General features: G+C 40.6%; 1 protein-coding gene across 1 annotated transcript in view; it reads right to left on the reverse strand.

Moving 5' to 3' along the window:
* ST6GALNAC3 (ST6 N-acetylgalactosaminide alpha-2,6-sialyltransferase 3) overlaps positions 1 to 17468 on the reverse strand; it is a 219707-nt gene extending 202239 nt beyond the window's left edge. Inside the window, exon 1 of the mRNA XM_069862896.1 lies at positions 17236 to 17468. Within this exon, the coding sequence (XP_069718997.1) occupies positions 17236 to 17253 (18 nt within the window). The 5' untranslated portion in view covers positions 17254 to 17468. The remainder of the gene's footprint in view (positions 1 to 17235) is intronic.
* Between the last annotated feature and the right edge of the window lie 505 nt (positions 17469 to 17973).

Genomic DNA, 17973 nt, shown 5'->3' on the forward strand with positions numbered 1-17973 from the left:
GCACCGTCTTATCATGCACATTTGGGGAGAGCAGAACTTGAAGTTTAGTGTGCTTGCACTACAACCCTTGAGAAACAAGGAAAGATGTGAATTTCAGGAGAAAAAGGCAGCTGGAATACATCACTCCTGTCCATGATACTTAGCAGTGTTAAGGGTATATGCATCAAACATTCCCTCATCTAGCCTTAATACCAAAAAAAACCATGGAATTTTCATACCAGTAAGCTATAAATGTCATCCCAGGTAGTTTCTCTTGTATAATTACTTAAAGCTTACTTTCATGGTGAAAAAAGTTAATAACCCTGAATACAGGCTTTAAATAGGGCCTTTGGGAAAAACGGGGCAAGTCAGTGAACCGCAGAAGAAGAGTTGGAAAGAGACGGACCGAGCTTGCACTCAGATTACTAGAGGCTTATCGGTTTAGCTAGATTTTCTTGTCTAGTTGAACACAAGCAGAAAGGAAAGAGTTACACTCCACCGCTTGAGAAAATTCTCAACCAAGAGCATTATACATGAGCAAATTAAATTTAACACTCTAGGACAAAAAACTCTGCCACATTAAAGTTTGCTGCCAAATACAATCCTTCAAGATTTCTTAAGGGTATTGCAAACTGTAATTCCTTTCAAGAGAAGCTTGCACTTAATTGCAGAGACCTTAACAAAAGATCAAGAATGCTGCATTCAGGGTAACCAGTCGATAATTTATTCATGCTGTAAGCCAACTGGTAGACGGTTCCGCTACTTCATGACTGAAGGGTCACCATCTCCAGCCCAAGGATCTACCCCTCTACAAGCAAAATAATTCAGCTTCCAATGTCTTTACCTTCTGGAGGTAAAATTATGTCACCTCAGCAAGATTAAAGACAGAATGAAAAATACTTTTCCTGCCCACAGGTAAGGATGATTCTGTTAACACAGCTATTAGACACATTTCAATAAACCTGCTACATATGACGTGCCACAATTAACATTATGAATAGCAGCAGCAGCAGCATTGTAGGAATCATAAAATTACAAAGTAATTAAGACTGGGAGACCTCTAGAGATCACCAAGTCAAACCTCCTGCCTGAAGTAGACCTAATTTCGAAGTCACATCAGGTTGCTCAAGACTTCATCTCATGGAGTTCTGAATATTTCCAAGGCTGTTTATGCCAGGGCCCTGTGCCAGTATTATTCCAGTCTTTGTATATTTTTTTTTCATATTTAGTCAGAATTTCCCTTGTTGCAGCTTGTGGCTGCTGACTCTTTCCACCATGCCCCTCTAAGAGGAGCGCACCTCCGTCTTCTCTAACTTTTCTGGAGGTAGAAGACTGCTAGAAGCTACATCCCTAGGTCTTTATTTTTCCAGGCTAAGCAAACACAGCTCCCTCAGACTCTTCTTATAACTAGGACATTAGCGGGTGGTTGTCTGCCTCCCACCATCCCAAGCAACTTTAGACTTTAGGATTTTTCACATTTAATTTTAGTTCCTATAGGAAGCAATCTCACACACACCAACTTCTCATACACACACAGACGTTCTTGAAATTTGCTATAGGGGATGAGGACAAGGAAAAAAAACTTGCCTAGCAATTGATCCAAGAAATCCTTTCCATTTGCATTACCACACTTCAGAATCACTCTTGGCCTGTGGCAGGAAAAACAGGGACAAGCCCTAATCTCAACTAGATGCCTATCTTTACCAGGGAAGGGACAAGCTTTAAAAATCCATACAGTACTTAAAGACTTTCGAGGAAAGGTTTTAATTAAGCCAGATGACAGGCTGTAATTACAAGAAATACCTTCAGGTACCTCACTTATTCATCCAACCCAGGTGCAATCCATTGCTGGCTTTCAGAGAGGCAGCAATGCACCCCTATGACCCTGCTCCTATGGCAAAGGAGCACTACCTCACACAGATCCCTTGGGATGTGAAGGGTCTAGGAGGCAAACACGATGTCATCCAACCAGCCCTCCCACAGCTGGCTTTCATGGAACAATGCTTCTCTCAGCAGAACAAGAAGCAACAAAAAAATTGAGTGACAAAAAAAGGATTCAAACAACACACAAAACAGACAAACAATCAATCTAATGTTATAACACAGAAGGCAGGAGCCAACTTGTCTTTCTTCTCACAAAGAAAAGAGATCAAAACCACATGGTGATGCAGCCTCTTGCATCAACATAAAATCCCCACCAGTGGCATGAGATTTACCAACAGATTAACTTCAAGAAAATGTTCCAAATGCAATCCCCTCTCCCAGTTTTGCAGTAAATCTTACCCTACTTACCCACACATTCACTGTTTCATTAACAACAATGAAATTAAAACAGGAAAAAGCCCAGGCTACCATTCTGTTATTCCTTTCCTAATGGTAGATATCTTCCAGCCTGTATGTGGTTTATCCTGTTTTACCATTCCAGTGCTGGAAAGGTCCATCTCCCGATCCATATGCAGCCAGGTACAGCCCTGCTTTCTTCTCAGCTCTTACCACCACTCTCAGCTCATGAGTACTTGAGCCACCAGCCAAATTCAGAAAGGCATAGCTGTCTGTCACAGCTCTGACTGCTATATTTCTCCCCTGCTGTGGTTCTGGAAGAAAAGGATGTACTCACACCTCGCTACTTTGGACTCTGACAGAGCCGTTAAGTCAGCTGAGATACTTGACATTTTTTTTTTTTATATAGAATCATTGCGCAGGTGGAAAGAAATTAACAATTCTGAGGCACTAAAGAGTATGAAAATAAAATTTCAGATTTATGTTTAAGGTACTCCTGTTTGCATCAGTTCTGCAATGAAATAAAGCATGTTTGCTGCAAAAATCTAACTTTCTCTTACCTGGTTCTTTATGCAAATTTCACTTTAAGTTGGTAACACAACAGCAACCCATATGTTTTCCTATTTATTGCAGAAATAAGGCAGATTTAAGCTCCTGATATAAAACTTAACAAACCTTAAAAATTCATATGAATATTAAAGTACAAAAGACACAAGATATCTTATAACCTCTCAAGTAATGCAATGTAATTTGATTGCAGAATTATTAATGTAGTTTTTCCTATAATTTCCAGCTGAGGCTGATGATGATGTTGCCAACATAAAATACCTTCGGGAACAGCCCTGGTTAATTCTCAGTTTTATTGCAGCTGTTTGATAAGACATGGACAGCACTGTTGGGATTTCGTTTCTGACTGATGAAGTGTAATAAATCAGGAAACAGAAGTGACAACCCTTATCAAAACTTAACCTAAGTGTCTAGATCCAATCTCAAGACTCAAGTTTCAGAAGACAGTTTCATGTAACTTTATTTAAATGGCAATACTTATCTATTTGCAGGCTAGCATTTCAAAGCATGTGTTGCCTAAATCCGCTTTGAATTAGTCTTTTTCATCTGCTATTACACTGCAAAGAAATTACTTCAATTAAGTTTAATTACTTCCTTCCACAGATTTGGATAGAACCCTTATTATATTTCATTACCTTTCCTCAAGGACTGCATGGCAACTAGATGACTAATAAAACTACAAAAACAAAGAAACTATTAAGTAAGTACATCACATATACATAACAATACTATACATGTATCACACTAATTAGGTTATTATCATAGTCTGCAGTCACATAAATGGAATATTAAAAGGGAACTTTTCATACAAGATCAGCAAAACCTAGCTCATTCTCTAAAGCTTTTAATACCTTTACCTAATTGATATATAGTTTTAAATTCTGAAAAGAAGCAAGCCTGCTAAAGCACAAAAATAGTTTGCTTTTATATACTCTTTGAGTAAAAAATACACACCATCTAGTCACCGAGTTGGTTACCAGCTACATTCTTCTGTGCCCTGCTTGTCTAATAGTTACAGAAGCATGCAAAATAGCTCTATCCTTTCCAGTCATCTGGAACACCACACTCATCATTTAATGCAGATCCTACAATCTCACTTATCCCCCGGCTACAGATCGTAGAAAAGATGAGGTAAAGCCGTGGTAGTGCTATATAAGCAAAGCAATTCTTCCTGTTTCATTGGGACGAGAAGGTCCCAAGTATTGACTTGAAACACAAAGCATAACCCATTTGTATAAAATTGTTAATGACTGTTTTGAATCAAGTTTAAAACAATCTCATACCCAAAGGTAAGTACTATATCAAAGCATCCATACAATTTCTGGTCCAAGCAAGACGATAACCTTGAAAGGACCCCTCCAACTGAAACCATTCAAAGACAGATGAAAACAGCAATTTTTTTGTTGTTAGTACTAACGGACCAATAAACAATTTGGCTAACAACTAATAAAGTACAGAGCTGTAGATTGAACTCTCTACTGAGCGAGGAAACATATGACTAGTCATCACATCTCACGCTGCTAGAGCTGCAGACCTTGAACAACAATTTCACATCTCGTTTTCATTTGGTACAAGAAAATAAGTGTTTCCTTCTAGTAAATAAAGTTTAAATCAACTGAATGTTCCAGGTTTTATTATATTTTAGTTCTACACACACGCCCTCCAAGTAGAACTCCTGCAGTTTTATCTAAACTGCTCATGAGTTTTCCATTTTCCTTCTCACAATCAGATTTCTTTCCATAAATGGGTAAGATTTTCCCACAAGATGCTTTCGAGCAGTGCTTCACAAGACACTTTACAAATTCAAATACAGTGGATTAATGGGCCATTAGCAAATCATGAAAGGCTGTGATACTTTGCCTTGAAGCCCACAGGGAAGTTCAACTCTCCAGCCTTATTCACAAGGGGTTGAGGACTTCCCTTTAAGAGCAAGATTTGGCAGACAGAGAGAAAAACTAAAAAGGAGCGAGTGTCTGTTAAATTCCATTTTCTTTTCAATATCACTCAATGTTTTCTTGCAGATTTTGAAGCTAAAAGCAGCCACAGTCCATTTCCACCTGTCTGTGACCTGCATACTATCTGCCTTTGGGGGGATGCACTTTTCCCTGTACAATTGTTCCTCATTGCAATAGCCTCAGGCAGATTTGAAACTGATAATCAGAGGTAAAAGGTAAAATAGGAGGCTGTAACTCTAAGAGCTCTTGCAGTTTCCATTCAGACTACGTACACCAAAGTCAGCTTCTCTCACTAGAATCAATGAATGGGGAGTAATAAGGTCTCATGCAAGACCTCAGAGGAAAAAGGTCCAGTCAATCTTACAATTAATTCATAAGTGCTACCAAGCATAGCTAATACCAAGAACTGTATTTTCAGAAGCATTCATTTTCCATCCTTCACCTGAAGTACCAGACACACCAAGAGGAAAGAAAACTATGCAAGAAACTTTCTAACAAAGCACCAGCTGAGCTTAACCTCACGTACCTCAAAAACACAAGCACCCCAGAAGACAGCAGATGAATTAACACACCGCCTTGTAAGCATGTTGTCAAACTTGGAACACCGATGGTATTAGGTAAAACAACAGGAAGCAAAGTATCTTCAGAGACCTGTAAGATATAGGACTGCAAGCAATATCAATATTCTTCCTTTGAGACACATTCAGTATCACTCCTTCAATAAAGGCCAACTACAGCACCGTCATTTCATATGATCGAACAAGGGAAAATTTTCTCCGGTCTTATTTGGTCACATTATGCAACAAAATGAAGTAGACGCTACTTCAAACGGCTTCTTCAAAGTCTCCAACTTACACAATTGCAGGTAGTCATTCTTTTAATTAAAAAAAAAATCGTCTGTAGGACACAGTAATAGAAATAAAATCTGTGATCTGGAGAAACAAGAAGCAGAGAAGCACCAAAACACATTTTAGGGATATAGATATACACTCATATCCTGAATAGAAGACTATACCTGAAGAAATAGAGATCTTAAAAGCATCAATGCAACTGACATGGTCACTAACTGACTACTGGGCTATTTGAATATAATTCCTATCTAAAACTACAGCATTAGCACTATTAGAGTACAGTACTAGCTAAGTCAATAATTGAAGAAGCAAAATCAAATGTAGAAGTTAATCAACGCAAATATTCTGTGGTACCTGGAGTTTGTGCAGGACTGCAGGTAAGGAGGTGGTGGCATATATGGGCAGGGAGGTGACCATGGGACATTGTTCCAAGGTAGCAAAGCTAGACAGCACGCAGCCACCTCAGGGATCATAGCTGGAAAAGGCTACAGAGGCACCTACAAGTTTAGGACAAACAATGATGTATGACAGGAACAGGTGAAGTAGGGATCAGCTCCCTTTTTGTATTCTAGGCACACTAAAACCACATTCTAGTGCCCAGAAGGCACTAGTTTATCACACTGGACAAGGGGATTTGCCTCATTCTCTAACTCAGGGCAGTGGAGCATGCACACAATAAAGCTGCTCACAGGCTGCTCTCACATGCTTGTACCACCTCCTCAGCTGGGGCCAATGCAATCTCTGCAATACTCTGGAAATAACTAACCACAGAATTGCAGAACAATTTGGGTTGGAAGGGACCTTAAAGATCACCCAGTTCCAACCCGCTTGCCAGGGGTAGGGACACCTCCCACTGGATTGGGTTGCTCAAAGCCTCATCAAACCTGAGCTTGAACACCTCCAGGGATGGGGCATCCTGGGCAACCTGTACCAGTGCATCACCACCATCCTCACAGAGGAAAACATTTCTTCTGATATCTAATGTAAATCTCCTCTCTTTCAGCTTAAAACCCTTACCCCTTGTCCTATCTGTGCACTCCCTGACGAAGAACCCCTCCCCATCTTTTCTGGAGCTCCTTTTTAAGTACTGGAAGCTGCTCAAAGGTCTCCCCAGAGCCTTCTCTTCCAGCCTGAACAACCTCAACTCTCTCAGCCTGTCTTCAGATGGAAGGTGCTCCAGCCCTCAGGTCATCCTCATGCCCTCCTCTGGACTCGTTGTAACAGATTCACGTCCTTCCTTTGCCGAGAACTCCAGAACTGAAAGCAGGACTCCAGGTGAGGTCACAGAAGAGCAAAGAGGGGCAGGAACCCCTCCCTCAACCTGCTGCTCTCTGGAAAGCAGGAAGAGTTATTCTTATCCAGTTTCATTTTCTGCTTGTGTTGTCACAGCCTCGCACAGAACAATGCTGGCACAACAGAGGGGAAAGAGTAGGTGGCTCATCATAAGTGCCAGTCTCTGACTCTGGAGCAACACCAAGGAAAGGGTGAGGCATTGCTCCCTGGGCTCGCAACCACGTGTTGACTATCTGGGTCTGTTCTTGTGGTTAAGGCAGTGGTCACAGGCACAGAGACCAAGTCTCTACACTTAGCATTCTCAAGAGGACCTGTGGTTAGATGGGGGAAGCTTCCCCATGGCATTTCAAGGCCTTCGTTTCTCTGGTTTCATTGGAAATGACTTGGTAAATCCACTAATATACCTTAACTGGTTTAATGAAACGTGCATGGGCAGGTGGCAGTGAACATGAAGGAAAAACATAGTATGAATTGCACTTCATAACAAAAGCTGTGAACTGCAGAGACAGACTGCCAGGTCACAATTCCAGGTACAGAGCAGTTAGTGCTGGCTGAGAGAACACACACACTAAAGCAAGGACACAGTTCAAGAAGTCCTCCTAAAAATGCTATTTGTTTTACTTTCTTTACAGCATTCCATGGCTCTTCTCATTTCCCTACTGAAGGAAAGCATTTAGTAAGGTAAAACTAATTTTTCTGTAAAGATATTTTTTATGTTCTGTGGAAGGAAATGAAAGAAAAGGAGAGGTAGAGACATGCAGAGACCACTGTCTGAAATTCTCTCATTAATCATAGAATGGTTTGGGTTGGAAGGGACCTTAAAAATCCTCCAGTTCCACCTCCGCCCAGCCATAGGCTTTAATCATATGGATAAAAGTTACAAAAGTTCTTTTTTTGGCAAAACTTCTGCCTCCCAATTACAAAAGATGTGTCTTCAACCAGTTTTATTCCACAGCTCCCTAGGATCTCACAAGAGAATAAGTCAGTCTCATTCTCCATTCTGCTTTTAAAATGCAAAGGCTTTTTTTTATCTCCACAGAAGAAGCACTAATGGAAAGCTCTCCTTGGTGAATTATTACCTGGCTAACCTGCCCCGGACAACTGCAAACACAGAAAAATTACAATAGACCAGCTGACACACAACAACCTGTAAAAAAAAAAACTTATTCACGTGGCTGAGAGGGCTAAGCTGGAAAAGACTTTTAAAACTATAATGAATCTTAATAATCACATAAGCTCCAGTGTGGACATACAAACTGGAAGTAAAATCTTTATTCTTTTGCCAAAACAGAACAAACAATCATATAGGAACTTTATTCCAGTGTGACTGCATCCCACAACAGAACTGCACACATTAGAATATGAAAGCTTTCCAGTCTTTTTGAATTAATCCAAAAAAATAAAGTGCTTTCCACTCACGAAAAAGGGCAATATCTTAATTTAGAGTACATACATAAACCACAAGCACATAATTTCATAATCTAATGTAAAACAATATAATAATAATTACTCAAAGTATACCAGGTGGTGTTTTAGTGGCCTCAGTGAGTACGTAATAATACCAATGTGTAAATTAAAGAGCTAAACATTGTTATTTCTTAGATGCAATATCACCCAATCATTCCAGAAAGAAAATTATATTCAAAACTGAGTAAACAATAGATTTAAAAAACTAAAAAGTGATGATGAACAAAAGGTTGTGAAACTTGCAAGGAAAAAAAAAATTGCAGTATTTGGTTTCTGGATTTTTCTATTTAGGATTAAAACAGCAAGCCTGATGGAATGACATCTCATGTTGTTATATGCTCAGGAGGGCATTTCCTTTTCCAAAGACCTGGCAAACTTGTGATGGTAGAGAGAGTAAATATCATTTTAAGGAAAATAATTTTAGAAAGAGACTGAAGATACCTAAGCCTACACCAAACCAACAAGCAAGGAATGCTTCATTAGAAAAGGCAGTATCTATAAATAATTCATTCTGCATTTCTTCTGTACAAATTGCTATCCCCATGAAATAAACACGTTTTTCTGATTACTTTCAACTGCTCCGCACATGCATATTACTTGCCTAGGCTAGCATTCCACTGCCCATTGTTAATGCAAATTGCTGCAAAATTTATCTTTCATAAGAAGCTACTGTTTCAATTAATTTTTAGCAATTGTGGTGCTCCCACGTTAACTTTAAGATGTCACATGCCATACAGATATACAAAAACTGCTTAATAGGAATTAACTGCCTTTAGACAACACAGGTGATTACTTCTGAACAGCATCACTTACAAAATTTCATCTCCCAAAGCCTCCCATTTCAGTTCCTGCCTCAGTGTTGTTCTTTTCAATAGTAAAGATGAAAAAGAACATCCAGCATAGCATTTTATCCAATTTCAAATACATAAAACAAGAATTATTATGTTTTCCTGGTGCTTCTGCTAAAGTGATAAAGGATAAAATAACTGTCACTTTTTAAAGACAAACCTCGCTTATATAAATTTTGTACTGATAACAATTTCAGTTGGTTGAGTGATTTTTGAAAAAATAAAGAAAAATACTATACTTGTACAGCTCCTGAAAAGCACATGAACGCACCAGTATATCTTAATCAATAAAACCTGTGACATTGCTACAAAATTGTATTTGCAATAGTGTGAAGGCAATATTTGCATAAACATTGGGTATTCTTGAAGGGAAGGGAGAGTGCAAAGAACATTCAGTTTAATATTTAACATTTTCAGAGATGAGAGGCAGCAATTAGCACCTCATCCAGCAAAGTTTTATTCTGTCCTCCAACTCAGGAACGCAACACGCACTATAATCACACATCGTCCTTGTTCCAATTCTGCAGAAACCAATGAACCGGCTGGAAAACTGGTGGTCTTTCTTACCTCAGCAGTGCATGGGTTATTTACAAGAACCACCACACAAAAAAAGCAGTAGATGCAGTTTTTCCTCCAATAAGAACTGCAAATTCATCCTGCACAAGCATTTGATGCAGACAACAGTGAGACAACAGCTCCCTCAGGTTCAAGAGATAAGGCCCAAGGTAGAATTTTGCTTTAAGTCTTGGGAATGCATCCAATAAACAAAACTGCCTATACCCACCTTGATCACAAATCCCTACAACGATCAATTCTTCCTACCTCCTGCAGAGACACCTCAGAGAGGTCTCAACTCTACCTCTTCTTTGTTATGTATGTGCACACTTTTAACCTTCTACGCTATGAAGTGGAACACAGATGGGAGCAACTGATAGGCAGAAGGAAGTATTGGGCAACAGCTGTGAATAACAACCACAAAATAAATTATTAGTTTAATATCTAAAAGTCAAACTAAAAATCTAAACTATATTTACAATTAATAATTTGGTTTTTCCTGCACGAAGTAGCTCTTTACTTTATGGTAAAACTACTCTGGGGAAGAGATTGATCCAAAAATTATATTAATCCAATAATCACCAGGAAGATAAAGAAATTCACCTTCCATTCCATGTGTGAGCGTTTGACCATTCCCTCCCTAACAAATACGCAGAAACTTTCTTCCCACTCCCACCCTTTGAGATATTGCTTCTTTGAGAAAAGATGGAAGAGCAAACCCAAGGTAGATCACCATGTCCAGTAATACACCTGAGGAAGGTGGCCAGCAAGGTGAGGGAGGGGATTCTGCCCCTCTATTACTCTCTTGTGAGACCTCATCCTCAGTACTGTGTCCACTTCTGGAATCCTCAACATAAGAAGGATATGGAGCTGTTGGAAAGGATCCAGAGGAGGCTACAAAGATGATCGGAGGCTACAAAGATGGTCAGAGGCTGGAGCACCTCCCACACAAGGACAGGCTGAGAGAGTTAGGGTTTTTCAGCTTGGAGAAGAGAAGGCTTCAAGGAGACTTTATAGCAACCTTCTAGTACCTGAAGGGGCTACAAGAAAGCCAGGGAGGGACTTATTACTAAGGCTTGTAGTGATGGGGCAAGGGGGAATGGGTATAAACTGGAGAGGGGAAGAGGTGTTCAAGGCCAGGTTGGATGGGGCCTTGGGCAACCTGATCCAGTGGGGGGTGGCTCATGGCAGGGGGTTGGAACTGTATGTTCTTTAGCGTCCCTTCCAACCCAAACCATTCTGTGATTCTATAAGGTGCACAGATACTGCTGAAACGAAGCCAAGGAACGGAAAAAGGGCTGAAAGATCTGCCTTTTCAGATTAACTGCACAGATGTTGTCATAGTCCAGACTAAAACCCAAAAAAAACCCAAAATAAAACCCAGGATCTTTTAAGGGGGTCTGAAGTACAGCTTAAATCAATCACGGGTGTTTAGCTACTGTCACAAAACAAAGTATGCTTCCTTTTTGGCTGCCATCTCACTCAAAATAAGTAAGAGCACATAGAATCATAGAATAACCCGGTTGGAAGAGACCCACTGGATCATCGAGTCCAACCATTCCTATCAAACACTAAACCATTCTCCTCTCATCTGTCCTCTATCTCAAAGTGTTTGATATTTTATGTCAAAGTTATAAGAATTTGCCACTTCCTATGATGTTTGATGCCATACTGTGACATGCCAAGTCAGCTGGTATTTATGACATGTCAAAACAAAATCTAAAAAAAAAATAAATAAAAGACAAACTGAAGCTCATGCACAAGGCTACAAAGATACTCAACTGTGAGATTACTCTACCATTAATATACAATCCCATACCTGTGATAATACACACAACAATTGTGTATCCCTGGCCAGGGGGAAAGCTTGAAACATCTGGATAACACATGCTTCCTTGCTTAAAGAACTGGAGAATGAAAACCTTTCCCCCATGACAGCTTTATCACATAGCTAATTAAATGTAAAACTAGGTATGAGACAGCTCCTAGTTTTGTGCTGCTTTTGTAGTTTTAGTTTGTACACCTCTAATGAATTCAGACAGGAAACTCCAGTTTTAACCCAACTCAGGTATGCATACGCTGGAGATTGTCCTAGTTTAGCTACATGGACATTCAAATCAAGTACATTCAACAAAAGCAAGTCTTCTTGCAGGAGCAGACAGCCATCTCCTCCTGGTTAGGAGGGGGCTAATATATTATTTTTAACATATACTCGAAGATCACTGCAAGTGAGAATGAAAATTGGTTTTGTACTTAAAATTTAATTTTCCTAAACTTTTCAAAGCCAACATTCTGAAAAACACATTACAAAATTCCATGTAATGCTGTCCATAAAATTTTACACAGTAATTGAGCACCACTGGACTTTGATCCAGCAAATCCTAGCCCGGCACATTGCGAAGTTCATTCATGCAGCTTCATTCACTTTGGAGCAGCTTGGGTGTAAACAATACAGAGCAACAAAAAAAAAAAAAAAAAGAGAAAAAGCAAGAAAAATATTTTGTCAGAAACAGAATCATTTTATGAAAGGTATTTAAAATAGAACTATGCAATGTAGAAGGAGCATCAGAAAGAATAAACTGTGGAGTTTTGCTAGTTTTGTTGTGGGAAGTGGGGGAATTAACCATCGCAAACAAGGATGGAGTCATCCAACAAGAAACCTGGTTACTGCCTCAGAAATCCTGTTTCTTACCTGTAACTCCTTATGGCATCTGCCTGTTATTGTCCAATTCATTTTTGCACATCTCATAAGGGGCGCCTTTGTGTATTTACACTTTCTACCTTTAAAGGACATGGCCACATATTCCTAGCAATGGTCACAGTATAAGTACCACAGCCCATAAAACTCTTCATCTGATTAAGAAAAGCTGAGAAGAGAGCTCACATTACAGTGAATCTGCAGCAAATTAGACGTTGCTGGGAAATTACCCATCAGACAGGCACCCTTCCATGAGGACAGGACATCACCTTTGTTCTTCTGCCTAGGATGTCTCCATCTCTTACATGTCAGAAGAAAGAGCACAGCATGAGAATCCAATAGGATCCAAGTGTAATTCTCAGCACAGGAAAATGTATGGGTGCCATGCATAAAAATTGCTGCAGTCAATTTAACAGCTGAGGGAGGATGTGAATAATGTCAGACCTGATTCAAGCAGGATACAGGGGTCACCTCCATGGAAGGCCCTGCATCCTGCACATCCCTAGCAGTGAGTGGAATCAGTGAGACACAAAGCCTCCTCCGCAAAACAAAGTACAGATGAAACAAGGAATATATGTCAGATGATGTAGAAACTTGGGAGCCAATATATACAATCTTCATCACACACACAGGGGTTAAAAAACCAACCAAACAAAAAAAAAACCCACCACAGCAAACCAAAACACCAACAAGTTAATAACTAAATATGCAAAGCTACAAGTGTCCAAACACCAGGACTGGATCCTTTTAGACCCTCTGCCCTCTGAGCAGCCACCTGCCAGAGTGGAAAATTTAATAGAATGAGATCAGCTTTGCTGTTTCAGTCTCAAAAGTGCAGATGGAGCATATGCCTGCTGATAGCAATGTTATCTGTGTTACTGCAACATCTAAAGACCCCAATCAGACACAAGGCATTGAACGCTCAGAGAACACTCTCAGAGAATATTCCTGCCAAAAATAGCTTACCAGGTGAACTAAGGGGAAAATGCAACCTGTGGATTTAATTAAACCAGCAGAGATAACTACAGAGAGGAAACATGCCAAACAATCATAGGTGAAAACACGGGTATGGTCAACTTTGACAGCATTCTGCAGAAAACTTATGAGCATGGGCTGAAGGGGTTGGTTTGGTTGAAATGCTTAAGTTACATGTTACAAAGCAGTTCTTTCAAACTTCACCTTAGATTAAAAAAAATTAAAGAAACTGTGGATTTTAGTTGGTCACATGCCTACTTTGAGAGAAGAACTCCTAATCAGCTGAGGTACTAAGAGCATTGCCTCACATCATACACACAGACTTTAGACCACAGAATTTCAGTGAAGGGTTTAACTCGTTATCTCTGCTAGTAGAGCGTCACATCCAGCCTATAGGCACATGAAATATCTTCTGTTCACAGTACAAATACACAGCACACAAAACAGAAGGAAAACTCTTTTTAGATTTCACACTTTCAGCCTTCACTGTATGGATCCATCACACATGGGCTTATTTCATTAAGCTCTACCACATTAAACCTACACAGGTAAAACTGTACTGTGATGACAACATAATCCACCTCCAGCATCATCTACAAAACCTCCATTTAAAAAGAAGAGTTTGTCAGTAGGCAAGGGTATAATTCCCTGCAAAATGCAGCATGAGTGAACTAAGTTACCTGTTCTATTTGCTTTAAAATATCATCGTCCAGTCCTCTGTGGAGGATATCAGCATTTTACGGAGTACCATTATCACTCATGTTGCATTTATCCTAAGATGACAGGTACACTGAAGTATCATTTTTCAATTATGCAAAAACTAGCATTTCTTTGAAGCAGTTTATTGAATAACATCTGTCATCATTTTAAAGGGTCAGTGGCTGATACAGTGGAAGTTCAGGAGTTCAGCACCTTTAAGGATAAGGGTGACTACATAAATAGTAATCACTCTGTTAATCTAGTAATCAGCAAGGCAGAACGTAGCTGCCATAGTAACAAGCATAAGACTAACTGTTTGCTTCCAGGAAAAAGCCTACACTTCACACAGTTATTCCACCACAGTTTTTAAAGATATAATGGAAAAAATAAAAACACATCCTGCATCTTGGAGCTCGCCTCTTTCTCTGCATTTCCTCAAATGGAAGAGGGAATGCCTCAGAAGAGAATTTCACTGGTTTTAATGAGAACGTCCCATCACAGAGTTTCTGGAGCCAAGACGAGTGACAGCCCCAGTCTTACCTAGAGAGACCGCACAACAAATACCCAGAGACAGCACATGCTTTAGGAAGGATCACCTTCCCAAGCACTTTTACAAGGGCTACACAGAGAGATTACTCTGTGCAGTAATCATAGTAAAATGTGGTCTCAATACTTAAAGGTTATATACTTCGAACATGCTCTTAACCACTATAAGTAACTCCTGTTAATTATTAATAGCCACCTCTGTTCCTTGCACTTTGCTGACATCTCTACTCACTCTCGTTTATATTAACTCTCACATATGCAGAACTCCAACTTGCAACAAGTCTCTACCTTGGTGAGAGAGAGGAATGGCTGAGAAGGGGGGAAATTTAAAAACCTAGGAGAGAAGGGAGAGCAAGCCCCAAGGCGGCACCACAGAGGCACTCGGGGTTGGAGAAGCAAGGACAGAGTTGTTCTGGCTTCCCATCCACTGTGTCACCACCATCTAAGTAAAATCTATACTTATCACAGCTGGGGTTTGGGGATTTATTTTTTTTTCATATTTCCATGCAGGCTGCTGACTGAATAAACAAGAGTCAGGACAAACCTGAGAGAAGGGAGGAGAAGAGTGTAGCTAACAGCTTTGTATTTTCAGAAAGGAATTAGCCTGGTATCACATCAAAACACACCTATTACTCTGAATTTCCTTGTTGTAGTAAAAGCTTAAGTACCACCTGATAGGTATTACATTAAAAACTTATACACCAATAAATGTCTTGATCTAGACATGCAAATTACTACTATGGGATGTCTGGTCCAGCCTGCCTTATGGCAAAGCTAATCTTCACAGATCTCTTTCACTTTCTATCCTTGCACCTGCCTGTATTAACAGGATTAAGAATTAAGCTGGCAGAGGGCTGTCTGTCAAGAAACACCAGTTTATCTATTGATTTAATCATCAGAATTACAACCAAACAGATCTCCAGGCCTGTGCAAAGGGAAGGTGTTTATTGTGTTATAATTCAAACTTCAAAAGGAAGGCCCTGTAGAAGTCATGCTGCTGGCAGGCTGCGTCACCAGACTATGCAGAGGAAGCATTGGGAGGGGGAAAGAGATACTGGAGCTTTCTTGTGAAAGAACTTTCTTATTTGACTGTTGGGCAAGAGGGAAGATCTTGCATGTGATCTTTCCACACAGTCAAAAAAAAGTTAAAAGGTCTGGATCACTTGCAGATCCAAACTAAGTCATGCAGGGAGTGGCTAAAAAGGAGCACACATGCTTATCTTTGCAAATCCATTCACAGAGCTCCTATCTCCTCATCTAAGTTATAACTTAACTTTCAGTTGCGTCAGTGCTGCCTCTTTACAGGAGTTTGTTACCTGAACCTGCTAGTTCAGGGCAGTTTCTTCACCCGAGGCAGACTTTGCCTTGTTTATTAACAAACTGCCACAACACATGCTCACAAAAAAAAGCCTCAAAAAACATACCAGTACCACAGACCCAGTAGTAGGGAATGAATAAAAGGGGAAAATAGGCAGCAAAACAAGAAGTTGGTTTAAAAGTTGAAAGCCAAAAAAGTGTGATAAGAATTGGATTCAAGGAGAAACATATTTATTATCTGGGGGCTGTTTTGAAGCTTTGTAACGCGTGCATTTTGCTGATATGCTGAAGGCAAGAGGCCATCCCAAAGTTTGGTATAATCAACCCTTTGTTAGAAGACGAGGCTGAAATAACAAAGCATATTCAAGGTATACACAGAAAGGAAACTGAATCTGAAACAAACCATTTCAAGCCAGGCACAGGAGAGCGACTCCCTGCAAGTGACAACTCCAAGGAAACAAATGCTGTTTGTTCTCAGCTGGCTGCACTTCCGCCTCCTCCCCTTTCATTCAATACTTTGTGCTAGTGATGCTCCCTCCATCTCCATCACATGCTGGTAGCAAATACTTTTATCTCAGTGAGGAAAGGACACTGGCTAAAGCAAACGATCACACAGTAAGTTTACGCTTCTATTTGCTGGCATGAAGGGGGAAAAAAAAAAGCCCTCTTGCAAATAAGTTGCTTAATTAGCAAGTGTAATTAAATATTATTTGAGTGGAGCATGTGGATCTTGGATAAATTCAGCAGAGGAGTGTGTGCTTAAGGAGCAACTGGGACAGCTGCTTACATCCGCAGCCTTTGCTTTAAAAGCAGAAAATGCTGCATGGTCAGAAAAGGAAAATAACTTGCCCCACTTTGTCCTTTGTACTGGAAGTCTGTTGCCCGAATGCTATTGCTCCTGAAGGAATCCAGCTCAAAGTCAGCTGAGACAAACCAGAGCCCCTCACCCCCCTCCTATTATTCGGCACACAGTTCCCTTCCCGCTAGCCGAGAGCTCGCAGTCCTGACAATGCAGGGAAAGAGGAAAAGAATGGCAGAGGGAAGCAGAGCACGGCTGTACATTGCGGAATCTCTCCGTATTCACTTGCCAAACAATGCCAGTATTCAAAAAGACACCAAAGATGCACTAGGACCATACTGACTCCATGCCTCTGCGCAGCGAGGGGCTCTCTCACAATGCGTTCAAGCAACAGATAGAGATTTACCTTCAAAATGCAGGCCATGTTCTCTCTCTATCCTTCCTACCACAGAGCAGCAGGATTCTACTTTGTGAGCAGCAGTTCCAGTGTCAGGCAAAAGGCTGGTAGAGCTGCAGAACTGCTAGAGCCTACATTCCTGTAGATCCAGAGACGGGGACCACGCATCCAGGATCCGTTAGTCATATTGGTCTTTTTATGCCCCGTTTGTTCCACCCATCGGCTCCGAGCACTGGCTGGGATCCAGCCCGGTACCTCCCCTCCATCACATGACCGCGTTTGATTCATGGCTCCAGCATGTATTTCTGTAAGCTCCGGGACGCTCTCACGCAATGCTATACGTGCAACTGGCAATCTGTACCTCCCAGATGTTTTGCAACGGTTGGAAATCAAGCTGCATGTTTCTAATTAATCCCCATGCAACTCCCTGAGTGTTCTCGGGAGAGAGTTGCTGACAGTTGGTCAGAAAACTCCAAACTCTCTATTATTTGGGCTCTAAAAATCCTTACGTTGCTTGTTAGCGTGAAGCATTGTTTTATGTTCAGCCCTTTTTATCGTACGGGAGGCTTCCCTTTGTCTGAAGGCTGCAACTGCCTCCCTGGGAGAGACAATCATTGTCAGCACCAGCAGAAATACCCCATCAGAGCTGCTTACGTTGTGCTGCACGTGCCTTTTTGTGTAAAGGGCTGACATACATCATAGGGAGTGGAAAACGTGGGCTGCTTTGAGGTTTGTTTTATTTAATAC

Source organism: Phaenicophaeus curvirostris, chromosome 8 (assembly GCF_032191515.1).
Source record: "Phaenicophaeus curvirostris isolate KB17595 chromosome 8, BPBGC_Pcur_1.0, whole genome shotgun sequence".
Taxonomy (NCBI): Eukaryota; Metazoa; Chordata; class Aves; order Cuculiformes; family Cuculidae; genus Phaenicophaeus; species Phaenicophaeus curvirostris.